The sequence below is a fragment of the Dendroctonus ponderosae genome, unplaced genomic scaffold, assembly GCF_020466585.1.
Source record: "Dendroctonus ponderosae isolate FM_Combo_2020 unplaced genomic scaffold, Dpon_F_20191213v2 Dpon_F_20191213_6, whole genome shotgun sequence".
Taxonomy (NCBI): domain Eukaryota; kingdom Metazoa; phylum Arthropoda; class Insecta; order Coleoptera; family Curculionidae; genus Dendroctonus; species Dendroctonus ponderosae.
The window spans coordinates 12,065,176-12,093,127 of NW_026018814.1; the positions used below are offsets into that span (position 1 = coordinate 12,065,176).

The window sequence follows — 27,952 nt, forward strand, 5'->3', positions numbered from 1 at the left end:
TCTTCAGTCATTTATTGTTCATTTATCAATTTAAAAAAACGTTTCGGTGTTTTCCACCATCATCAGTTTTAATGTGTAGCGTTGTTGCTACTTTACGCCTTGGCATGTATTTGGAGTATTTTTACGTTTACGTTTAACATTACGTTTTTTTAAATTGATAAATGAACAATAAATGACTGAAGAACCCAGGAATTGATTTTAATTTTGGAATTAAACATATTATTGATAAATGAACCCTTAAAATAAATCTCAAAACAAGTGAAAAAAGTGACAAGTGAAAACTAAAAAATGATGGTATGCCATTATTCCACACTGAATAATGATTTTATGGTGATGCGAATCAAAATGGAAGGGGATCATTTGCTGAAAAGGTAATATGCTTCTTTCGCATGTGCCGCTTCTATCTGCGCGAATTAGAGCGAGCCTGATTTTGTATGTCGCAAAGCCGGATGGGGATTAAAAACTCATATTTATAAGTTTATGTTTGATGTAATGTGATAATCACGTGAAAAATACGTAATAATGTAAGTCAAAGCCACCGATACTTGTCAGATCGACACGTAATTATCACGGCAATATGTCACAATTACGTACTTCCCTAAACGAGGTACAGGGATGTCCTAAGCACGTCTGAATCGTCACTTCTTGTATTACCTTGAGACGTGTTCAGCAAAACTGTATCATACGATTGAAATCATAAATTGTGATATTCTATTAAACTAAATGAAACGATATAATCGTTTTAAAAAGCACACATTGTCGGTATCGAAGTGAGTGTGACCAAGCCGAAAGTTTGTAATGTAACCGTAAATTCAATATTATTTCATCAGTAAAAACGTCTAAAAAATAGCAATAAAGCAACTTGATGTAAATTAATTCATTTTGTAATCATATGCAAATTATGACAATTCAAAGACGCAAAACTAGCATCGGTAGATTTGGTCCCCTTTTCTTCTAGGCAGGTATACGGACGAAATATTTATAAGCATTGGAAAACAAAAGGTTATTAACACTAAAATATCATATAAGAAAAAAAATTAATAACTACATAAAGATAGAAAAAAAATATACAATTATGAACGTCGAATAGCAAATGCCAAAGCTAAAGGCAACTTCTATTCGTATTTAGACTTTTAATATTTGTCATTGCTGAAGGCTTAAAACAGAAGACAGCACCACATGTAGGAATTCGAAAATAATATGCATAAAATGGTGTGTAAATTGGCAGATCCTATTTGTGCGGTTGAGTTCATGGTTTCCATTGATGTTTTCGTTAAAACTACAAGGAAATAACAATATAAAACAAATACCTATATAATAAACATAATAGAAAAAACACAGAACGAAAAGCTATCATTAAACATAAAAAAATATCAGTTGTGATATAGGTAAGTCTTGGTTTTTCTATGACTTGAAAATTATATCTAATTAATTCTCTAAGAAGTATTTTTATGCATGAGGCGCGTGCTAGGGTGCGCAACATTCGAAGAGTTTGTTCATAATGACGACTTTTGCATCTAATAACATTCGTAATTGTCGGCTTTCGACTACCCAAACTTGTGATGTTGATGATTTTTTTGAAGTTATGGAGGAGGGAATTTAATTGTCTTTAAACGCTCAATCATTTATAAATTTCAATTGAATTATACAAATTTTTGAATTATGAGAAACCAAGGAAACATCAATAATTACAAACTGGAATTAATGATGTAACGAAGTAGAAGGCATATTAGTTTATCACCATAAGATTCTATTTGTTATGGCTCTAAGCTATTTTAGTAGAATATATAGATAAAGATTCGGAGCAGTATCGAAACTATCAGAACAAATTTATTTTTTCTACCTGTGAAGGTGCCAGTGATAAATTAAGAAAAACTTATTTTCAGCCGCTATAACACCTGCATTTAAATTCACTTCGAAGTTCATCACTTATTAATTACCAAGGTTTCCTACATTACTTGCCAGGTACATTTAATACATAAAGATAGTTCAAAGTTGGCTTGGAAGACTTTAAGTATATTAATAAGCCACCACCGCATAGAGAAGGTCTGAAACCGCAAAACACGTAAACGCATGCGAAATAAAACTCTTCTAAAACACTACCTACTTCAACAGCTAGAAATTTCCATTAGACGTGCTTTCCACTGCCAGTTTATTTCCGCAGATCGTCAAGGGAGGACGTAGCCGCCTTTTCGATTTTACGTTTTCAACGTGGTTGAGCTTTCCACTGTAGTATCGTTATGACGTCGTAAACTCCAACACGCCGTAAAAACTTTCTCAATAGAATAGTTCACTCGTGCATGCAGGATGTTCATAATTCAAGTGGATATGACTGCCAAATTAGCATTTGTTCTTTTGATAGTTTACGGATTTTTCTCAACAAACTGTGCCGGTAAGTTTTAGAGCAACTGTGGTTCTCATTTTCTATTATTGGAATTTATTGTTGGAAGTGGCTGATTTAAATTTTAGTTATGGATAAAATTGATAATTTAATAAATTAAAAAAATATATTTTATAGCAATGTTGTTTACCCTGTTGTTCCACTCGTTTTATGTGGTTTCCAATCTATTTTGAGTAAAAAGCACGAAAACATTTTTCTTTTGGATTAACATGTATTAAATATGCAAATTTCATGTCGAAATAGTCCATTTTCCCCTACGGAGCATTTTCCAAGCCTCATCATGAGCAAAAAAGTTTCCAGGTGGCCAGTAATAACATCGATAAGTTCTTTGAGGTAGATCTAGGGATTAAATAGTAAGAAAGGTTATTATAATTATATCCCAAAATGATGTTTCTTAGTGAAGCTAAAACTTCTTGAAAGACAAACTCCGAAGATGTTTTTTAAAGATATTTTCTAAATGTTTTACATACAATTTTTAAAATCCGGTGCGCTTTATTAATAGGAAATTTTTCATGTAAATTATTACAAATTTTCATTACATGCGCTGCACTTAGACGATTTTCTGGGTAATTATATTGTTATATTTTGCGTTTATAACAAACTTCAATTCTTTAGAATTGAACTATTTGATTTGAACTAATTTCGTTTTAAAGCGGCCGTCCTTTTCATCTCGTTAGCACAAGCCGTTTAAAAAAATGTTTTTTTTTAACCAAGGCACGATGGTTTATAGCATTATGGCATTGTATGTGCATAATCTATGTGAATGAATATGATGTGAGGTTGAATTTATTAATTTCTGGAATCACTTTCGAAACGCCCCGATATACCATGTATAAAGGCTTGTGAAACTTAATTATAATTAAAAAATAATTGATACAAAAGTAGTTGGCGTATCTCACACTATTTGTCAATCTTTATAGATTCATTATCCATTTTAGATACGAAAAGTATGAACGTATATGAGAAAAAAATCTTGAAAATATCTCAAAGCCACTCACACCTTAAGAGTGTGGCAAACTGTATTAAAAGTTATCTACAACTTTTTGTGGCAGTGTAATAACTTATTTTCACTCGAATGAATTATTGACTTTGCTATCTTTGGATTTGCTATGCTATTAAAGTTCATAATCGCAGTTACATCTGGAAATTAAATTCAGAATAACAGCCGTATTGTTTTTTACTCCCATTTGTATTTGTTGAAAATCTTACGACTTATTTATTTTTTTATAACTTATAAAATGGGTCCATTTTTTGAAGAAGTATGTTTTAACAGTGTAACGTCCTATGACTTGCTATTTTCTTTGTATCCCCTTGCTCATCAATTTTTTAACTAGAAAAAATCAGAACTAAAATTGTGATTGTCGTTTCCAAAAACATTGTCTGATTTAATTGCTTTTATATTTCCTAATAAGTTCAGCCATAAGGCGAACGTCGGCATAGAAATCTTTACAGGAAGTGGATTAGCTTCGCCAATATTTCTAGATAATTTGTCTAAGGAGGAGTTTCTGTGAAAAAGTGACTTCACAAAAAATATGCTTTCAAAATTTTTAAAGTGTCGATCCGAATGTTGATCTATTATGTTGGTGAAATACGTCTTGCATTTGAATAAAGAAAAAATATTATTCCAGAGTCCATTCAATTGGAATACATTTTAAAATGAAAAATCTTACCTTTACATGCATGGAAAAGTTTTCTCGAGGTTAAACCCAACACTAAAAAATCATTTAACTCCAATATTCTACGTCACTTCCAAACTTATAAATATTTCAACTAAGTTTATGAGAATTATATTCTGTATCGAAATTTTGCATCTTGCAGTTTCAAATGAAATAACCTAAGCGGTAAATTAGTATGACTTTTAGAATTGAACCACTAGAACCACTAGAAAGTGCTTAGTTAATAAAAATTGTCCCTGCCTATTTTTTATGACTATTCTGTAGATCTTTTCAAACGAAAAAGAATTCAATTAACAATTGAGGACTAAAAAATATTTGACAAAAGAAATGTTTTTCCCAAGTTTCAAGCTTTAGTATCATACTAAAACACATCTATATGTATATTTTTAAATTATCTAATTGTAGCTACTTTTTAACGTTTTTTCCTAAACAATATTTAATCGAATGGTGTTGTAATAAATTTAGTATGTTTTATTTAAATTCATTTTGTATCAGCTGACTTCATTTATCAATTGACAACAAACGAAATTAACTTTCAGCAACGTGTAAGAAAATTATGCTTCACTAAATTTATATCATATTATTCATATATGTAAAGTGCAATAATCCATCAGACTAAGCGGATATAGAATCCGCTTGCACTTGTCTGATATCCGGATTCCGGCATTTGCATTGTAGATGACGGGTTTTATCTCCGATCGGAAAAGCCCTCTGTTTAGGAACGCTGATTGAATTACTATTGTTAACTGAATAGGTGTGAAGTGTGAATTGAGATAAACCATATCGTCGACAGGCCCCTTATGCATTTCAGATATGAATAGTTTTTTTTTAAATTTTGACCCTAAAATATTATATGTAAAAGTAGAATTGATAGTCAACACATTTTTTTCGACAACACCTTCAAATGACTTTAAACTTCTCTGATTAATTTTATTCTGGGTAATTTTTTGAAATAATATATTTTTACAATACAATAGAATATTGTTACAATAGACTCTCACGCATGGTGTTCACGAAATTCTGGCTCCCTTACTGACTAAATATTATTTTTGTTACATTAATCCTGAAATTGTCTTTCTTACAGATACATTAAAGACTTATTCATACATTTTGATGTTATTTTCTGGTCTGAATTCAATGAAAGTAGTTTTTTTGACTTGGTACTGAAGTAATAAATTCGTAGACCTCTTCAACAATTGTGCTAAAATTACATGTATTTTTTATATTTTTTCCTAGTTAATATCTTTTTAGTTGAAGCACCCGATTTCATTCAACACTGTTTTGATAAACTTAAATTTAAAATAAAAAAAAATGGATGTAAAATTTTATTGCGACTGCTGAATTTTATTTCAATAGTGCAAACATTCTGTTAATTTTATTGAGCTTATGAAATTTTATATAATAAACGACAAAACGTTTCAACCAAAATTTGTTGGATGCTTTCTAGTGAGGTCATCTGCAAAAGTTGCAAACAAGCCACGTGAATATCCATATTATTCTAGACTAGTTAAAACAATGTCGGCGTTTTGTAATATTCATGTGTTTACCCGAAAATAATTCCCATTAATGGATTACGAACTGAACTTTACCATCACCCGGAACATTAGCATTTTAGCTGACAGGTTTTATCTAAAATCTGCTGGTCAATATGGATGAACACTTTCGTGATCAACATATTTTGAATCGCCAGTAGCGTTTAATATTTAAATTGTTGCAATAGTTATAAATTTTTAAGTTTCTAGTTAAACTTGTAAATACATTTTTAACAACTCCTGCTTAGCACCAGCAGGATAACGTGAATAATGCTGATAATCGTGCAAGCAGGATAACCAGAAGCAGCTATAAGCTCGAGACTTTTTATAGAAAGGCTTTGTGTAGTGTAGACAGTTAAAATTGTTCGTTTTTAGCAGGTTTCTCAATACCACGACTTTCTCCTTAGCATTTAAGGAGTGAATAGACTATTCGATATGTTTATTAACAACTAATAGCAAAAAAGTGCATTCTCGAATTAGTTTTTATAGTAAAATTGTACACATGAAAAAGTGATGGAAATGAAAAATTTCAGTTCATATTATTAACAGCGGAAAGGAACTACGGGCAAATAAATCTTTCTGTGCATACGAACTAAACTGAAAAATTTAAGTGCATTTTATGTAAAACAGTAGAGTACAACCATAACGAACTCGCTCTGAATCGTTATGCATTTGCTTAATTATATTTTCCTTTGATATTTTCATGTTAAAGCTTTACCCCTTAACACCCCAACTTTTTAGAATATTTTTATAAATAAACCTATTCTTAGCCAGTTTGTTTTGGCATTTTTTACTAAAGCTAGAAAAAGGTAAAATAATATCTGCAATTTTTATATACTCAACTAAAACATATTTATGCAAGTCATTGCCATTTTTTTCTTGATAGGGAGAGTTACAAAAAATTAAGCAAAAACGAATCATTGCCAATCATGGGCCCGATATGAATAATTGACAAAATAAATTAATGCGCTATTAATAAGCTAAAAGATAATAAATAATAGTTAACAGCATTGTATAAATGACATATCGCTGAATCATTTTTGTTTTCAAAATTTATTCAAATTGATTCAGTTAAATCACGTTCGGTGTAGCTATCCTATATTTTAGAATATATAAAATCCAAGCTATTTTTGTAGAAATAATACTTAATTATTTAAACTTTGGTTTTGGTGTCCTACGGAGATTGAACAAAAAATGCATTTAAAACCTACTATGAAGATAAATAAAATCAACTTACTACTGCTTACTGTAAAAAGGGCCATTTAAAATAATTCCGCTTGTTTTACTTCACGTATGATGCATAACTGTTAATATTTGAGAATATTTGCCGAGATAAATTTGAATTGAAAATTCTGGACTCGTTGCAAAAGTAAATTAATTCAAAATCATGTTATATTCCATATAGATTGACGCGTGTTTGGGAAATGTTTCAGAACTGGATGAAATTAATTGCTAAGCATCTGTTGCACATATCCTGTTTTGGGATGAATGCTAATTTTCGCGTTGTTCTGTGACGAGAGTTGCAGCCCGTAATTCTAAATAAGACATTGTGTATTCCAAATGTTGGATGTGGTTTGAATGTTCTTGTTGTTCGATTGCTATTATCTATTTGGTAAATGTTTTGATTAGAAGGGAATAATTTCAGTTGTGGGCAAGTTGGTCCTAATTTTATCATCTTTATAAAGCAACAGGAAAGAGATATAATCCTTCTTTACATTCAAATATATCCAGTTTCTATTTTGCGGTTATTACAATGCGATAATTCAAGATAGGTAGAAATAGGAATAAGGTATTTCTGGCAATCGTTGAATGCTGACGGATTTTTCTTATTGAAAAGGAGCTTTTATCTGATTATGTAAATACTTGCTAATGCCACTCAAACACTCAATTTGTATAAAAGGTTCGACCTTTTTATTCGATTGTAGGCCCAACCCTTGGTAGTATACTTGGATTTCATTATTTGGTTTATTGGAGCATAGAAATTCTAGCTTGAGTACGAATTTTGTTTGCCTTAAACCGATACTTGCGATATATGGCATATCATTTGTATTTCCAAAGTAACATTATTTAAAATAAAAATGGCGAAGACGTGTTTCCAACTTATATGTATACTGCATTGATTTTAATTTATTTCCGACATTTTTAAATTCCTCGCCTATTTATACACCAGCAGGTTTTTTGTCAATTAACTAGAAAGGAATTACTTCAATTTAATGATTAACAGATAATAAAAGTTGCAGACAATAAATATAATGATCTACTTAATTACAATTGTTGCCGAGGATTGTTTGTAAGCAAAGTCATGGATCATTCAGTTAATCGCTTCTTCGCGTTGAATGAAGGCAGTTTTTAATCTTGACTACCTACCTTACTTTTATTACCTATTCTTGGCCTGCTCGGAGCAATTACTTAATTAATCTTTTATGATTTGAACACAAAAAGAGTTACGTAAATTTGACAAATTTTGTTTAATAAAGAGAGAGAGTATCGTCTATAAAGCTACACATTTTTCAGAAATGTAAATGAGTTCATGGAATTCGAACTCATGAACGATGAAAACGGAATTCATTTGATTTTGAGGGCTCGGATAATGATTTTATTTGATGTTTGAAATGAAACGTAAAAGATATTTTCCTCCTTGAAAAATGTGACAGAGATAAAATTATGTGGTTAGTTAGTCCAAACAAAAGAGTCAAATACCGTATTATATTTAAAGCTGATTGCATTTAACAAATTGACTTCAATTCATTCAATATTCAGTGTGCTTATCTGCTTCAGCCATTAAATAAAACATTACGTACTTTTATTTTAGTGCAATTTACTCTCAACGACAATAAAAACCTGCCTACCAAAATCGATTAGAATCTCAAAGTTTCAAAAATGTATTTAGTGTCGACCAGTTTAAATCAGTAATTGGGCAAGTTATGCCAAATGACGTCTAGTTTGGACTGTTTCTTTAACTTTGCGAAGAAAATGTTCTACGTTTTAAACCCAAGTGATACACATAATTTATTTTTTAATCGTTTTGATATTTGATATATTATGGAAAATGTCCTGATTCAATTAAATTATTGCTATTTTTTAAACATAGTGAAGCAAAATTACAGTATACAATTTTATCATATTATAGCAAAATTATAATATATATTTGCGTATTGCTAATTGTTTACATTATTTAAAGAGCCAGCCTCTTTTCAATCTCTATGAGGATGTTCTCATGAATTAGGTAAAATATGTTTTTCTATTTTTATAAAGTCTATGAGAGATGTTTAAAAGACATCTACTATTGTTAACGCTTCTAAAAATACACTATAATACAGTATAAAATGTAAATTTGAAATGATAATTCAATGATGCGTTTATATTTGCGTTTTTTAATGAGTTTATTCTATCTCCTAAAATAGATAGTAAAAAGTCCTTTCATGCTGATCAAAATCTGTATCTGCTTTAATCGTTCCTTTTCGTCATATTTATGTTCATCCAGTTTTTGGATTTTGCACGTCCAGTAGAATAGGAAAACCAATCTTCTGGTACCAACACAGTATGGCATTCGAAACAAATAATATTTATAGGAAGCAAAGCTACAACAGAAATTAGCTATAAATTATATTAATTAATTGGAAATAATTTTGATCCCCAGAGAAACGTAGGAATACGTACAATTTTTTAAATGGCATATTCTGATTTGCATTGAAGTTAAAAAAAGTTATACATTTCTATGATTGAAATAAGATATTGATTACTTGTGTGTCAGGAATATTGATACGGAACAGTTCGAAAATATGTTTTTCATATTTATTGCAGCATCTTGGATGAGGATGTGCAGAATATTACCGAAAAATATTATGGAAGGCGTGTTGAACAGGCAACGGGCAACAAGGCGCGTACAGAACATTTAATTTATCTGCAGCTCGTTATGTATTTGGGCCGACAATTTGCGTGTCTTCTACGTTCAAGCCAAAATTACTGCAATTATGTTGTATGAAAGACTGGATTCAATTACTATAGAGAATCTATACAAATAGCATTGGCTAAAATTTGAAAATTGTGTCTGAACAAACAAGCAAAATTGGCTTACAACCATCCAAATTTTAGGGCGTTTTACGTTGTTTCAATGTTATTTCTTCTCTTCTAACGGATGTGCTTTTTCCATAAAAACTCCTATTGCCGCCGCTGGAGCATGTAATCGGAAAATCCTTTTAATGGCAAGCGCCTAAAGTTAGCAACGTTTTTACTTCGGATCTTACGGTAAAAGCCACATAAAGCAACCATTTCATTTTGTTGATGTATTCTATGCAAACATCTAAAGCTAACGTATCTTTCAGCGCTTTCGTGCAGCAGAATTTGGGTACATCGATCTCGCTAGTATCCAATATTTTAGATTTAATGTTGGCTTGTGTGCATTTGAAGAATTAGATCATTTAGACGGAATAAAAAGTTTTCGAATGAATCCTACCTTCCAAGACTTTCCAATTCAGCTCTTTGTCGAATGGGTCTCTTTATCCTTCTGTATCAGTATTGAATTGAACAATGTGTGTACATACACATACCTGTCTAACTCTAGTACATGCTATTCAGCTGAGAAATGCTACTTATTACTCCAGAACGCGATAAGCTGATTGATTTCGGAACATTCATCATTCCGTTGTAGCCGAGGTGATTTAATTCGGTCTATTGAAATAAGCGTTATTAGTGTCTTCTAATGCTAATGGCATTATTCTGTTGGCTTGCCAATAATAAACAAATTAATTGCCGTACTAATTATACTGAAACCTGGTCTTACCCTATTCCGGCGAATTATATCCTGTGATTTCGTGCAGCGGATGTCGAATTGAGGAGCAGACAAATGGGTTTTAAAACGACGTGCAATTAGGATTTGGAATTGATTCTGGATATTTGAATTCTGGAAACGAATCAGCTTTAAGCCATAAAGAATACTTCCTGCTGTTTTCAAATCAAACCAAATCAAATTTAGTTATGGCAGCAAACTATTTGATCAAAAAGAATGAAGAAATTTCAGTTTATTCTGCTAGAGGGGCGCGCATATATTCGATAAATTAATGCATTTAACAGTTTTTTTTCTTATAATGGCGATTTATTGATATATTTGGAAAGTTTTCCTTTTTTATAACATATCTTCGTTTAGAAGCATCAGCTATATAAAAAAGTATTAATATAAACGGGTAACTAGAAATACAATATAACATGTACATGACAAGCAAAACAATAAAGAAAAACAATTACTATTATATTATTTCTTCGTATTAAAATAAACGTGGATATGAAGACAAAAATGGTCAAATTTACTTGAGTTCTATTGCCAAATTATGAAAATCAAATATTCTTTTGTTTAATTGTCTTAGTTGATTTTTGGGTTTTTGCTAAAAATAGAATTAGTTTTATTCCGCGTATTCTACTGCTCGAAGAGATACATTTTTGTGTTTTGTGACATTCACCTAATTGTATTTATAACAATAATAATAATAAATACTTCTAAAATTGTGCATCCAACCGTGCAGTATCTAAAATACAAACACGAAGGAACCTGCGTCAGGTTCGAAACAGAAAAATAGTACATCAAAACACAAAATAAATGAGCGATTATTAAATATAAATTTTGGTTAAAACTAAGTGGTTAAATGTATCTGCTACCTCCCGTACATTTGTGCCCATTCCATCCGAGAAAAAAATCGCATTCGGAAAATTAACTTTTTTGTCACTCATCAATTTTTTGATTTGATTTTGATTGCTCATATGTATTGGTTTTATTGTTATCTACCTTTCATAGGAAAAACAATTGGAAGAATATTTCTCAAAATTATCATTGCTCCACTAAGTCTTATTTTCCCAAGTCCCTTATACACAGACTGACCCGTACTTCAACATACTTTTTTCCATCTTTCTGTTCATTCTTATTGCTATTATATTGAATCCTCAATTGCTTAAATGCCTTCATGCATTAGCGAAAATTGAAAACAATTAAATCTTTCTAGGCATAACGCAAATCGTGTGGTTTTTGTATGTGCGTGCACTAAGGCAGTTTTTCTTGGGTCATTTGGACATGTTTAAGCATTCAAGTTAGCGTGTATATTTATATACGTTCAGCCACCACCAGTTCACCAATATTTATTTATCACAATTTCTCAGAGCAACCGGAGCATTCAACTGGCTACAATGTAACAAAACTGCTCTTTTCAAAACCGTACTTTTCAGCATAAACTCAAAGCGTAAATTAATGATCTGCCTTACACAGGATATTAATTAATGGTATAACTACTAAATATCTACAGTTATGATTCATGAATGTATTTAAAAAAAAATGTATGCGATTTTACTTACTCTTAAATCCTAAATGTAGTCTCTGATACTATAGTCAGCAGTTAGCTTTAGAAATATTATTGTATAGTTTTCTATAGGAGATTTAAAATTCCTGTATGTTTCTGAAATTTTATTGGTACTTTCTTATGAATCAAGAACAGTGTTGCAGAACAGTCGGGTGGGCAGTGTGTGAGATATTTTGACTATCCCATCTTTTGACCTGCACTGTATGTTCTTTTTATTTCGTATCTAAATCCTAATTTAACAGGTTTATTAGAGCACTCACTTTTAGCAACTTAAGCATGTATTAAGAAACTATAAAAGCTGGAGCCATTGGACTTTGCATACAAATTTACTGAGTGAATAAGTGCCGCATTTTCCATTTACAATTTTACTCGCTTTAAATTCGATTGGTGATCTGAATTTCAATTTGTTTCAGTGTACAAACTTGTAATTTCCATCTTATCTGTTTTTATTTATATAAAGAAATAATTAACCATGTTAAAACCTATCGAAATATACATTCGGTTTAATTGTATTTTCAAGTAGATACCTACTGTAAGTTAATAATTTGAAAAGTTAGTGAAACTTTCTGAAGTAAATTTTGCTCATCTCCGAGAAAAGTGAACGTGTAAGCGCGCTTATTAGAAAAGTTGTTGCTCACATATAGAGAGTGTTTTCCGAATTTACTTTTATTTATTACTTAGGGTGATTTAGTTTATGTTAAAACTAAATTTAATAAATTAAGTATCATATATTTTAAAACTCGCTCAAAGAGCCTTATTTGACTCATGCACTTAAATCTTAAATCCCAAACAAATTATGCGATAATTATTTACAGATCGCCTTTTGCTTTTGTGCGCTGCATATATCGTTGCAAAATCACCCTGAAGTAAACTAGAAGTATCAATTTGAGCATGATGTCAACCCTATTAGCGACCAAACTTAGTTAGAAGTTTAAAATCCTTACAAAGTGGCAAAGTTATATCCTCCTTTATTTAACACTGTTGATTTAATTAAAAACAAACTTGAAACTAGTTGGAAAACTAAAATTACGGTCGCTGGAGACAAGCAGCATTTTGCAAATTTGTATCTTCACTGTTAGAGAACTTTCTCCTCCGTCTCCTACTTTATCTTTTACCAAAGCTCAAATAATTATTCCCTTAAACTGGAAATTAAGTTCAACTAGCGGCCGTCAAGTAATTAAAAAGTCAAATGACGGTTGTTAAAGTTAAGCAGAGTGGCGGCCAGGAGCTCAAGAATTAATTCATTTACGAACTATCTACCAAAAAGTTTTATAATTGATACAGCTTTTCAACCAACTATAGAGCATAAGTGATTAACGTTGATTGTGTTAATTAATTAATTTTTTTTGAACGTTAACACCAAGACGATCTTGCTAGTCGATCATGACTTATGCAAAGATCCGCCTAATTGGATTTGCTTAACGTAAGCAAAATAAAATCAAGCCCTGTGGTTATTGCATTATAGCACAATAATTAATTGGACTGTTCAATCGATAATGGACGCCCACAGGAATATTTCCCGCTAATCAAGCCACTAACTCGGTAAATTTCTAATTCATTACATACTTTTGAGAGTGAATTCATTTTGTCGTTGTTGCGACATTTATCGTTCTAATTTCTGGAAAGCAATCTAATAACGAAAGACCTTAATACCATTCCTATTTGTTCAGTACTAATTTGTTTGGCATTTGTAGATATATCAGGCAAAGCCACGTCTTTCATGTATATGTATTTGATCTCATATTAAGAATGCAATGAGGGCATTATGTTATAAGGCCTTTATAATTACAGACGTTTTAAAACTTTTTATACCCAAGTAGAAATAAAATTAGATTATAGTTATAGACACAAAACTTGTTGTGCGAACGGGTAGAAGAAGTGTTAAATAAAATAATAATATGTCTTTTTTCTCCGTTGAACATAGAATATCCTTTTGAACTGCATACAAATTTTACATGGGACTATTTTTACCCCAAAAAGTTATTCCATACTGTAACATTGACTGGAAGTTAGCAAAATATATAGTCTTTACAGCTTTTTAGATCATGTATTTTCAACGGTATTTTATTATTAAGTTATTTATACGTTGTCCTTAACTCAAGAAATTGTCACTTTTTATCTCAAAGAAATGTACATTTCACGACCTTTAGTAAGTGTATACTTCTCGGTATTTTGATTGCTTTGTTTTAGACAAAGAATATGATCAAACTCGTTTTGTCTTATTTTTTTTCCCGCTTTTCGACCACTAATGTCCTAGTGAAAATGTTGTTTGTTGTCAATAATATTAATGTTAAAATGTCGCTAAAAGTTATAAAAAAACTTTTTGATCATACTAAATTAATTTCAAAATCCAGTTTTATCTTTGACTGTGGATTTATTTCACTTGAAGCATTTTCATGAGAATTAGATGTGAAACTAAAGAACCCTTTTTAAAATTCACGGAGAGTTCGCTCATTGAATCTAGATTTTGGTTTATGGCCGTTGCATCAGTGGCAGTAATTCGTAAGTTTTCCATCTGAAATCTCCGTTCAATTTTGGCAAATATTCGGAGGCGCATTTTCAGTGCATATTAAAACGAAATTATTAAATTATCGGTAAGTTTGCCAGGTCATGACGATATCATCGTTGAATATTTAATAATGTGAAAGCAGCTTATGGGAATGGCTGTGCTTCCATATCGACCGAAACGAAACTATTTAATTTGTTTGAACTGCTGCTTCAGCTATTTTAGTAATAACATTCCTTACATATTTGGAGCAAATACATTTTATTAGGGACAAATTCACGTGTATCTAGAACTTTCAATTATGATGTCAGGACTTTTACCATGTTTACTAAATATCCATGAAATATTAATGTTATTGAGTTATTATTATTATTAATGAGCATTATTAACTCAAAGCCTAAATAAAAACTTTTTGTGTACAGATTTCATGTTTCAGTTTATATTGTCTATTGTAAAGGTGACAAATTATTGTTATATTAAGTTTTATCACCTTTACTGGCTTTTATAAATGGATTATTAACTAATTACCAAGCAAGCTAAAGTCTAATTTGCAGCAGGAAAGCACTTTTAAAGTAAGTAAAAGGAAAGCTAATACTTCTATAACTATTAGAAAATCAATTGTTTGTCTTGCAACTTGTGCTTTTGTGTTTTTGATTTATGCCTGTGAAGCAGATGTTACGGAAGCAGGTACATTTTAAAAATATTTTTAATCCCAATTTGCAACATCTATCGAAAAAATCCTCTTAACGGAGCTACACCCCCATCAACAGGAACCCAGGAGGAGTGTTGTTTTTCTTTTTTCAAATTATTCCTAACTGGTTGGAATCAAATAAGTAATTTTGTCACATTTCACTGAATTTGAACTGTTACATGTTAATGATAGACATTTAATTTGAGCGTTGGAAGTACAAAAACATTTAATTACCTTCTGGGTTTATTTTTGAATCTGTGTTTTCAATCAAATTTTGAAGTTTGGACTATTCTACCAAGAAATGGTCCACAAGCTCCGTTTTTCGATAAAGCGGTTTAAAAAATATCACAGATGTATATTTACTATTTAAAATATTATTTAATTTTTTATTAAGGCAGCTGACGAGTCTAATTTAATGGAATAATTGTACAAACAAATTTCCATTTTTCAAAAAATTTACAGTTTGTTTTATAGTTTGACCCCCAAAATTATACGCTTGAAATAAAAAAATTGCAGTTTTATTTTTAGAGCTAAAGTCAACATATGAAATATAATGGAGTGTGAAGAACTGACTTATTTATGTTCGACTGTTCAGGAATAATTTAAAAATACTCAGCTTATGGGTTCCTGTTTAAGGGGCTGTAATTCCGTAGGGTATAATTTTCAATTGTTGTTTATTTGCCACATTGATATTATTTTAGAAAGCAGATTGGAGCATTTCAGTTCTCCCATTTAGAGATTTTTTTCCACCTAGAGAATTTACAAATTTCACTTTGCACAATAAAAGTATCTTTCGATATTTTACGAAAAGTAATCAATACAGGAAAATGAATAAATTCAATCCGAAGTTCAATTAAAAATGAATTTCCGTTATAGCATTTCTAACTATTTCGAAAACCCAATTAAATATTAAACATGAAAGGAATTGAGCAGAACAAATAGAGAACGTATTTATTCACGTAGTTAAACTAAATATCTATTATTCAGAAATACAAACACAGTTACTAAGAATAATACACTAATATGTTTCGGAATGAGAAATATTTCTAATGTGTATTAACGCAACTGTAATTTCAATGTTTGATCAATTTATCAATATAAAATTGGTGGACATGGGTTTGGTTGGGTTGCAGAGGTAAAAATGTCCGGTTAATATCTAAACTCACAAAATATATATTTAAACGTTAAAAAAAGTTAATTTAAACTTTGTTGTGGATAAGAGAGGATTCTTTAATGATGTCATGAAAAGTAAGAAAGAATTATTTTCGGAGTTCTGACCTAATGTGTTCTGACATCAGTATTAATTATTGACAAAGACAATTTGGCAAATCTGTGTTTTTCAGTTATATTAATTTTATTCGCTTTTATTCAAAGCCTTTTTTTAGTTCAGTTCTGTTCCAACGTTTTTTTATTTGTGTGAAAAAGAAAGTTTTCTTACCTACTTTGAGCAACTATAATGTGTTGTTAAACCTTCTCTGAATAACTAATCTGAGCCGATTCTTTAAAATAGTGGTGATGTTAATAAAAATAGTATCTATTTCCTAAACAAAAGGGCAATCGGCATCGTTTTTTTAATATTTGACTATAAAAATTGATGCTTGTTTATAGACTAGATGCTAAATAAAGGGGCATAATTTTATTTTCTTAATATGGTCTTCCATATTATTCAAAAATTAAAAGAATCAGAAAAAAAATGTTTCAAAAGCCATTCAAAATGCTCGCATGTGATAATGTATTTTACATTATATTTAATTAATTCGAGTTAATTCATCGTCTCTCATTTAAAAAATGACACTGAGATGGTTATTGAGGTTTTGAAGAAATTAATGAAAATTAATCGAATGAATTTACAGAACAATAGAAAAACTTCTTTTAATATTTCAAAAACTTAAGGGTGAAACTGTACGATCAATTTACGAGACTAATTGCCTAAATACCTAATAGGTCAATCTCTGGAATAAAGTCGTAACACCGCAAAATTATTATGGTTGAATCTAATATTGATTGTGCAAATGACATGTATTTCCCAACTCGTTGCACTAGACATTGTAACCAAAATACCGAAATCCGATTTTAGTTATTTGCGGACAATCCGTTGATGAACAAATTATTAGGATGGGTAATTGGAAACCCGTTTTATCCGTTTTACTGGTAGGCCTCTATAATTGAATTGTGAATTAAAATATACGTTGGAATGTGCTAGTATCGGATTTAGAGGTGAAAAGTATCAAACGCAGTCGGTTTCCATACGAAATTTAATAAAGTAGATAGGATATATAAACGTGTGTCTGGCAAATTGCAATGAAAAATTGACAAAATGTAAAACAAGTCTTCTCTTGGACTGATTTTATAATTTTATAAATTAATGTAATAGGAAGTGCAATGTTTTACATAAATTGTACTATTTAAAGTTAGCTTTTGTATCGCACCAAATCATCACGTATCTGGCATATAAAATAGCTATCTCGACAGAGACTAAATTAACAGTCGATTTCAAGCACATATTTCGTCCTTTAAATATCCTGTTACCACGCTTGAGATAATTTGCAAGGAAAATGAGTTTGCATGGAGAATCTAAGCCCGCTTTAATTACACCAAATAAATAGTAAGTAGGTGTTTGTTTTGATGCCAAAGGCGAACGTTTCTCGATATACTCTGCATATTTTACTCAGCTTTTAATTTTAAGTAAAATTTAAAAAATTTAACTTAAAACCACTTACTTATATGGTTGGGCACTGAGGTATCAAAATAGATCGACTTGGTTATTAGCTAAATAAAATATAAATACATTTTATGACCAATCAACCATTACGCAGATACTGCGGGGAGAACATAAAACCATGACATTCGTTTTTATGATAATTTATCTGGTAAAAATGGGCTATTACTTGCTGTGCCTCTAACCATTTTATAAAAATTCCGAATGGCCATTTTAATGGAGCTTTTTGTGTTCCAGGAGCGGTGGCGAGCTCGGAACGTGAATATCAGCTTAACGATACCAGTGCAGAGGTAAGTTTTATGCGGCTCTAGAATACGTTTTCATGGCTTTTATTAACATTCCTGCATTTTTATCCCCAATAAATTCTAATGCTTGAGAATGCGGCCTTTACAGAGCTCGCGGTTTATTTTCGGAATTGACAATTTGGCAATTTATCGAATCACTCGTTTCGGTTTTCCGAGCGGTTTTAATCGAACCGGTTTGCAGGAAAATTTGAATTTTTAACTGTTCATTGAAGCGAAATGCAGAAAGTTTATAACATCGATTTTAAATTAGTCGAGTTGCGAAATAACACGATTACACAACAGTTTTAAAACAACTATGGAAAAAGACAAATCCACAGGTGTTTGACTCAAAGGCGATTTCCACAGCGCAACTTATTATTTTTGATAGTTTTAGGCTTCTTTTTTATGGTTGTCTTTTGTTTTATCAATTTCAAGTTTTTGTAAAGAGCTAAATAATATTTCATTGTTCTCAAATCTTGCGTATTATTAAATCTTGAACCTTGAATCATAAAGTTTTGAATTAATTTTATTAGAGTTATTAGCAAATAGTTTTTTTTTGTCGCTCTTTACTTTCTCTCACCTTTAACATGGCGAATCAGCAACATTTTAAAGTAGTTCAATGGCCAATATGAAAAAATGCTTGAACCTGAAAGTTGAAATTTCGATTTGGAAGAACTATTATTCTGTATATTTATGGGAAAACGTGGCTTCAATACAGCATGTTTGTGTGTATAATAATGTAAAACATAAATAAAGTTTACTTTCATTGTGAAGACTCGAAATATTCCCTATCATATACATCAAAAACATGTTAAATTTACGATGTTTTAATATTTAAGTTCAGGATGTCGAACTTGTCTTCAACATTAAGCTACGATAACAAAATGTAAACCTCCCTGTAAATAGTCAAAACTGATGTGGTGAAGTGAAGTCATCAAGTGAAGTGTTATCAAACTTATATAATAAGAGTAGGGAATTAAATTTAGTTGTCACTAAATTTTGAAATTTTTTATTCTTCTCAACAATTTATAAATTCGCTAGTAAAATGATGCTTTCTTTCAATTTGCCATTTAGTTTCACCTGTTTTACCGTTGTTGATTGATGACTAACACAACAATTATTTACGTAATGCAAATTAAAACATCGTTCCTTATAGGTACCAAAATATTGTTGCAAAACTTTTTGCAAACAGCTCAATTGCAAATTTTAGTATTCTAATTATATCTTGTCTTGCTATTGACACTTTTATGTGAAAAACAATGCAAGTATAATTTAACTTAGTATAATTCGATTTATATGCCTAAATTGAAGCGGTTTTATTTAACAAATTCAATGGTGTTAGAATTCTCCATTAGAGAATTGATGAAATAAAGTTCTTTATCTTTCGCCCCAGTGTTACTGAAGCAGGTGCAGTGCAATTAAAATATTTAATCACTCTTTCGAATAGAAGCCAACGAAAATGCAAAACTCAGGTGGAAACAGATTTCAGTTTAAGTTTAATTGGGGGAAGGATTTACATCTGGGAACATATTTGCTGGAAACATATAATTAAACAATTCTACAACAACAAGTATTACAGTTTTTAGAAAGCAATTGCTAAAGGTTTGGCCTGGAGAAGCACAACAATTAAATACTAGGTACAAGTTTTATTTTGCCCTTAAAATCGATTCTTCTACTTCCCTAAATTGCACGGTTGAACTTGGAACAATTCCATATTTAAAAGTTAAATAATTCCACTACCCAGTAATTATTATCTCACATATAAACATTGTTTATACTAACGTGAATGACCCTGATGAGTCATACGCCTCGATATTAAGTTTATTAAAATGGATTTCGACAAATGAAATACCTTGCTAATAAACACACTTTAGTTACTGAGCTACATACATCTTATATGAGAAGAGTTGTTTATACATCTGAGTTTAACTGAGCAACAATCTAATTTTTTCTCTACTTGAAATTAGTTGAATTATTTCGTTTCATAGTGCTCTCTTAATAGGGGCAATTAAAGTTGAAAGTGGTTTTTAAAAGCTAATTATTAACCACTTCCAGTCCCAAATTATGTATTATAAAAACCAATTTTAAGTCTAGCTTAACTAAACTAAACTGCGCGGTAGACGAAAGCGTTTATTTATCAGCGTAACACCGCATTTCCTAAGGACAGTAAAATAACATAATTTTATCATCATTGCTTATAGAATGAGCCCAGCAAAAAGAATTCAGCCTGAAAAAAAGACGGCCCAGGGCAGCAAAAAGTATGAAAAATCGTGGGTCAGCAAACGACTTGGACGCAAAACATATGCAGCAAGAAATATAAAAGCTTTATTCGTAAACTGGGCTTAAAATATGATTGTTAAGCTGTCTTTTGCATTACTCAGGCGAAATCTGTACGCTTGGAAAATACATGTTGGCGGATAAACTGACAACAACTTTGTTAACGTTTGAATATTTTATATTTTTTTATATTTCTGTTACCTGTTGCAAACGATAAGCAATTAAATGTTGATAATGCGCATTTTAAATAAATTCATTCCCGATTACTGTTGAATATCTAACAAATTAAAACGAAACCTGTCTCGGAACAAATAAAAATTAATTTAGAAAGATCTATTATTTTGTAACAAAGATTTGCGCCCCTACGAATGTAACCCGAAAGAAAAGTGTAATTTACAAAAGACAAGACAATTCTAGCGGCAAGTAGTGAAAATTAAATTACAATTAACGTTCATCTTTTGCAAATAGAGAATTTAATATAAACCGTCAGCAAGAAAGAATATTAAGTTTCGTCAGGGTTGGAAACAATAGAAAAATTATGATTATAATTACAATCCTTTAATGCATTTCAACATTTAATTATCCCGTTTGAAACGGAACTGCAGAGAAAAACGCGTTCATAGTAATTAAATCCGTTTATCTTTAATTAGGTTTTTCCCGAAAAGAATCCAGAAACATAAGACTTGAGTCTTGCTATTTCATTAGGTTTCTTCATTTAATGCTTTTGCTCATTTCACTTTTTGCAATTTAAAATATAATGAAATATTTTTACACCATACTACATAGTACAATCTTTATGAAGCTTGTGAAGAATTTATAGTGTTTTTTTCACAACAAAGTTAAATTGACAATAACGTTTTATCAAAAAATTCAAACGTCTAATAATAGTACATGCCGCATCCGGAAAGCTCGTTTGAAGTTAGATTCGTGATTAATAGTGCATTTTTAATTAAATTAAATTTTCCACTGCTTTTATGTTTTTATCTACACGAACAGCAACATGAAACTTTGTTCTATTTTATGGTAACACTTCCTAAGCACCATTGAAATGTTGAATTACAGCCATTAGGCCCGAGGCCCGACATTTTTTATTAAAAAGTTAGCAAACTTGATTAAAGTTTAAGTTAAAGTTAAAATGTATTAAAAATTTGCATTTATTTTTAAATCACCTTGATTACCCGGCGTATCAATCCAATTTAGTGCTACTACCTTAATTAAACGTTCGGGCACTTGCACTTACTTAAAACTTATTATCGGGAAATCAATTTAACGAAAACTAGTTTTAGACTATTGGTTTTGAAACGAGTTTACCGAATAATAAATTAATTAAAAGTGAACGCTTTACTCTGTTTAGAGCCTTACTGCAACAAATCATGCATTGTTCAAAATTGATGTCCATGCCAACATTGCATACATTTTCCATTTGTTCAGTTTGCAAATGGCAATTACATGAAAATACCAACGCTTTCATGAAACTGGCCATTGTAGTTAGCTGACTAAACGACTCATTTTTAATCCGACAGCATGTCGCTCTCAATATGTATATAAGATTTAATTACTCCATTTTATTGCAACAAAACGAAACTGAAATGGATTTCAACGCCCGGCAAAATGGCTAACGGTAATTATTTCCCACCCTGCGTGGTCTTTTGAAAATAATTTTCCTGTAAAAGATCCAATTAATAGGCGTATAAAAGGTACAATGTGTTCCGAACAATTTGCCAGACCTCTTTCATTTTATACAAATGAATATACGCTCCGGTGTGTTATAATATATGAAAAGGTTTTAATTATATTTTTTTAAATTGCATTTCTAATAAAGAATGTTTTTCTGGTGTATGTTCGGTCGATACCTGTGTGATTTCTACACGGGCAAATTGTCAAGTGCATATTTATTTACTTTACTGTTAAAAAATTATACATAAGTATGTTGTAAATACAGACTTAATAATTTAAAATTCGATGAAAATATTGAACCATTCAAATTAAGAACAAAAATTCCATACAAAAATTCCACTGAACTCGGGGTAACATTAGCTTCCAAGAAGTTTGAGTACTAAATATCAAAAACACGTTTACATAGTCCGTAAACTCATTGTGCGGCTATCGCCTTTGTTTTCCATTTGAATCGATAAGCCCGTAGAACTCATTAGCATTACTTATTCATTACTAAACTTCCGACATCGGAAGTTTTAAAATGCGCATGCAATACTATGGGAATAGTGCAAAAGGAACGTGTTAAGGAATAAAACTATTTGCGGGGAATTAAATGCATATCCACTGTACTTTGATCATACTCCAAATTAACGAGAACAGGTTTACAGTAAAATTCGCTTCTAAGTACTTGAATCTTCAGTTCGTTAGAAGCTTGAAACTTCACTCATTTGCAGCGATAAAACGAAAGATAATGAACGACATTTGTTCAGGGTCTAGTTGGAAGCTCGTCGCTTAACAGGAGTGAATTCATTGTGGTAAAAAGAGAAACTGCCCGTTTAATACTAAGCTTAGTTTGGATGTTTTGCTATATTAATTATGAATAAACCGACAATGGTAATGTCATTTGCTAATCCTTACATATACTGGTGATGCAAATGGTCAAAACAAATGCTGACGAAAAATTCAACATAAAATTTTCTTGCTGAGAGCTCTGACAATAATTGATATTTATTATGTTATCTAAGAAAAGTGAAAAGTTTTTCCACTCGCAAACATAACTTTGAATATGATGTTTTTATAAAAGCTTGTTAGGTCATTTTTTTATTGTTTTAGGAGGAAAGTCTCTAATTTAGTCGAATAATTGTCTCGAGTCAACTAGTAAACTTCAAGAAATTCGTTAATTAAGTAAAATTTAGTCGCTCAACAATCCTTGAAAAAAATCTGAGGTGTTTGTTTTTTGCAGTTTCTATTTACATTAAATATATGCCAATGAGACCAAAATGTAGAATTAAAGGAATTTCAGTTTCAATTTTTAAATGCTTATTTAGAAGAAAGTTTTTCCTGCAGCTACCTCAAGATATTTATATTTTCCACTCAGTCAATTTTAAATCCTCTTTTTTTATTTCGCTATCTAAAACACTTTTAGAGTTTCTAAATAGTATCCTCGATGTCTAAACATTTCATAAGCGCTTGCTTATAATAACTTATTAGCCATTTGCAAAATATGAAACAAGATTTTCTTCAAAAAATTAAATGCAACTTATTTTATGCGAAAACTGATACATCTCTTGAAATAGAACAGAAAAAGATGTGTTGCGATGTGTATGTGTTAAAAAATATTTTGCATGTTCATTTTCTTCTCCCTTTAATCTATATTAAGAACATAGCTGACATATATTAAGAACGTGAAACATACGCAGATTTAACGCCATTGGAGTGTCACTAACCATAATCACCCTATTCAACAAACAATGCTATTTATAAAAATGCGCTCTTAAAATAGAAAAAATGAATATTTCCTCGACAAGTCTATTTGTGAACATTCTCTACTCCTCATTTGCACTTTAAAGCATTTGCATATATCTTTAAATACACAAATTACACAATTTACAAGTTATACAAACTAAGTTAAATCGACCCACTGCTAGTTATGATTCATATTCATTTTTTAATGTAATAATTTGTTATTTAGTGAATTAGGACAGGAAAGTTAAGATACAGAGAAGTATGGCATGTCAAAAACATTTTATCAACTTAATTATATTAAAAAAGTGTGTGTCATCACAAGTTATGCTTCAATTTTCATTATTTATTTAATAATTTTCCAATCGTGTTTCCATTTCTAAAAATGTTCGTGCTCCTCTAAAGGGCTAAAGTTTATTGAATTTAGACAGATAAAGTAAAGCAAAGAAAGTGTGGCATTTCAAAAATATTTTATTAACTTAGTTACATTTTAACAAGTGCGTGTCATAGTTTCAAGAATTATGTTACGAACCTATTAATAATATTTCAAACGTTCTCTTAAAAATATTGGTGTTCCCACTTTATTTCCTTATTTTAACCGGATTTTTTGCAGAGCGTCTTATAATCAAGTTGAAGCAATTTAATCCAGCTCTCCTTCAAATATTTTTAAAGTGTGCGTCATTGCTTACCGAGTGATATTTAAAACTCAGGGCTAAAGTTTATTGAATTAAGACAGGTAAACTACAGTAAAAAATTAAGTTAAATCGACCCACTGTCAATGATAAATCATATGTATATTTAATGTAATAATTTGTTCTTTAGTAAATTAGGACAGGAAAATTAAGGTAAAGAGAAGTATGGCATGTTAAAAACATTTTATAGACCAAATTCTATTCAAAAAGTGTGTCATAAAATCACAAGTTATGCTGCAGTTTTCATTATTTATTTAATAATTTTCCAATCATGTTTCCATTCATAAAAATGTTCGTGCTCTTGCCTCATCTTCATATTTTAATTGGGTTAGCTGTAGAGCTTTTTATAAGCAATTTGAAGCAATAATTATCAAGCTCATCTTCAAATATTTTTAAAGCTTTAGTCTTGCTTAGCGGGTGGTAAAAGTAAAGGCTAAGGTTTATTGAATGATGAAAGATGAAATAAAGCAAGAAAAGTGTAGCATTTCATAAATATTTGATTAACTTAATTCTATTTTAACAAGTGTGTGTCATAGTTTCACGAATTATGTGACGGACCTATTAATAATATTTGAAACGTCCTCCTAAAAATATTTGTGGTCCTACTTTAACTCTTTATTTTAACGGGAGTATTTGCAGAGCTTCTCATCATCAATTTGAAGCATTCAAGCTCTTCGTCAAATATTCATATTTTTACTATGTTAGCTGTAGGGCTTTTTATGAGCTATTTGAAGCAATAATTAGTCAAGCTCTTCAATATTTTTAAAGCGTGCGTCATTGCTTAGAGGGTGATATTTAAGACGGGGGGAAAGAGAAGGGCCAAAGTTTATTGAAATTGGGCAGACAAACTAAAGTAAAAAAAATGTGGCATTTCAAAAATATTTTAATTTTTTAACCTAATGCCTTTTTAAAGACATGTGCGTGTCATAGTTTCAAGTATTATGTTACAACTTATTGATAATTTTTCAAACGTCTTCTTAAAAATATTTGTGTTCCTACTTCATCTCCTTATTTTAACGGGATTAATTGCAGAACTTCTTATAATCAATTTGATGCAATAATTAATCAAGGTTTTATTAGAATAATTTTAAAGCGTGCGTCATAGTTCCGCGAGTTATATTAAATACTAATGACTAAAGTTTATTCTCGTCCGCTGTTCTATAAACAGATGTGTCTACAATTATTTTGCTTTAATGTCAAAGCTCTTAGCCAGGTGTTCCATCCTCCTTTTATTTTTACAACAACACTTTTTACGGTCCATTTTGCGCCCAACCTTAATCGATTTTAAATGCGACGGCGTCTGGGTGATTTATTGTAGATATGAACAACTATAAAATATGATGGCGTTATTTTGTATACGAGTATAACAATATGTGTGCCGCCTTGCCTTACTTATCCCGTGCTAAATAAGTAAACGGAATGACACAAGACCAGAAGAAGGAAAAGCGATTTTTACGGTTTTCGATGAGATGAGCTTTTACACGTTTTATGGCGCTATATGCAATATGCCTTGGAGTAAATTTGCATTTGTTTGTTTTTGTTTGTCTCACTATAAATCTTCGTAAATTGAAGAGTAATATCTACTCAAAATATTCATGAAATGGTAGATGGGATAAAGTCTTTGTACGTATGTTTTGAATGTATAACTAATAATATGAAGAATATTTTGTATTACGCCGAAAGAAATTGGATTTCGACTAATTCATCTTTGTGTCCATGCTATTTATGGTACAGGATTACTTAATGATAAATGTTTTGCAGTTGCTCAATTAGGGAGGTAGACGGGATAACGGGGATCGTCGTGTTTTTCTTGTGAGGCATACGGGTCTTATAATCGTCCAGTTGTGGGATGGTTTTTTTTTTATTTTGACTATAACTGTATCCCTCTTTCTGATAATCATGCTATATTTCAACGTGCTTGTTTCCAGATGTCTTATTTTTTAAATTAGTCTTGGTTCGATTTGTTTGTAAAAGCTATTCTGATGTGTCAGTTAGTTCTTACCTTATGGGCGGTAATTTTATGTAATAGTAGTATACATTTTTCTCGTAGTTTTCATTTTTTTAAATTTATGGGTAAAGCAGTTTTTCAGTTGTAGTAATAATAAAAACATTTAAATTTTAATATTGGAAATCAACTTAAAAGTTTATTTGAACTGAAAAAGCAAACAATGTGACTCATATTTTTATGTCGCACACACTTAATTAAGGAAATTGTATTTTTCGGATAGTTTTCAACCATAAGTTCTAACAAAATGTTCCATAAGTGCAGCAAAAATTATACCAAGCCTGAAAAAAATCAGTTATTGGTGACTGATTTAAAACGATTTATATCTTAAAAATCATCAGTCCTTAAGCTTGTTAAAAGTACACAATTTCTCATTATAAGTGGCAACCAGACTACAAAAAGGCCCCAATAAAAAAATTATGCTGCAATAAAGCGGATCGTTCAAGCACTTTCAGGCTACTATGAAAGCTTCTTTTCAAATATTCAGAGGAACTGAAAGTTTTCAACTTCTTATCGAAACCTTGCTGCGAGGTTTAAAGGTAAAATACCTTAATTAAAACCATGGCCCTTTATTTTAACTAACTGGAATGAAAATTAATCAGCACAGAGGCAAATTTTTCTGGCCGTTCCTTCTGGAAAATGATCGATAAAGTCCTTGGAACTTAATGGGATAATTGCTAAAACCTTCGGTGTAAAAGTTTGCTCATGAATAAGTTATTTACTTTTGCATCCAATCGACTGAAAGCCAATCGTTTAATAGGAAGAGAATTTGAAATGTTAAGTGAACGGTAAACAAATTACTGGTTTCAGATTCCTTTGACAGACATTTTCAAGAAAAATTCTCCTATTACGTGTTCATTTGAGTGCGCTAAAATGAAAAACTTTGCACTGAAAAGTTTGTTCAATGTTTCCTCTATATTTATTTCCTCTGGATACAAAATCGCACGCAATATTAATTATGTTCATTTTCTAGTGGCTTAAATCATTTTTCATACAGTAATTATAAAGTTATTAGTATACCTATTAATATTTGGTATACATGACATTTGATATATTGCCTTTCGGCACACACATGTTTCTAATCTCGTTTCTACTATACATTTATTGAGATAAGAGCTGCAATTAGTTCACATTCGTTAAAAATTAACAGTATTTTAAAATTGTCATTGTCAACTTCATTGGCTTAATTTTAGACTAAATTAATTAAATCTGATAGAGTTGTTTAAACAATTTGGAATACTTTCTACTGATAAGAATTTGTGGTCACATGCGCCCAAGAAAAACTATTAAAAATTCCTTTACATAACAGATTACCCCTATCAAAATTGATTCATACGTGAGTGACCTGAATTTATGGGAAATTTTAATGCAACGTTTGGAAAACGAATTATATTTTACAATACACTGAATATACATATAATATTTT

General features: G+C 30.7%; 1 protein-coding gene across 1 annotated transcript in view; it reads left to right on the top strand.

The window, feature by feature from the left end:
• The first annotated feature begins 2,165 nt into the window (after positions 1–2,165).
• Positions 2,166–27,952, top strand: part of LOC109546341 — a 126,213-nt gene continuing 100,426 nt past the window's right edge. The window contains exons 1-2 of the mRNA XM_048667428.1: positions 2,166–2,392; positions 18,107–18,159. Coding sequence (XP_048523385.1) covers positions 2,308–2,392; positions 18,107–18,159 — 138 coding nt within the window. The 5' untranslated portion in view covers positions 2,166–2,307. The remainder of the gene's footprint in view (positions 2,393–18,106; positions 18,160–27,952) is intronic.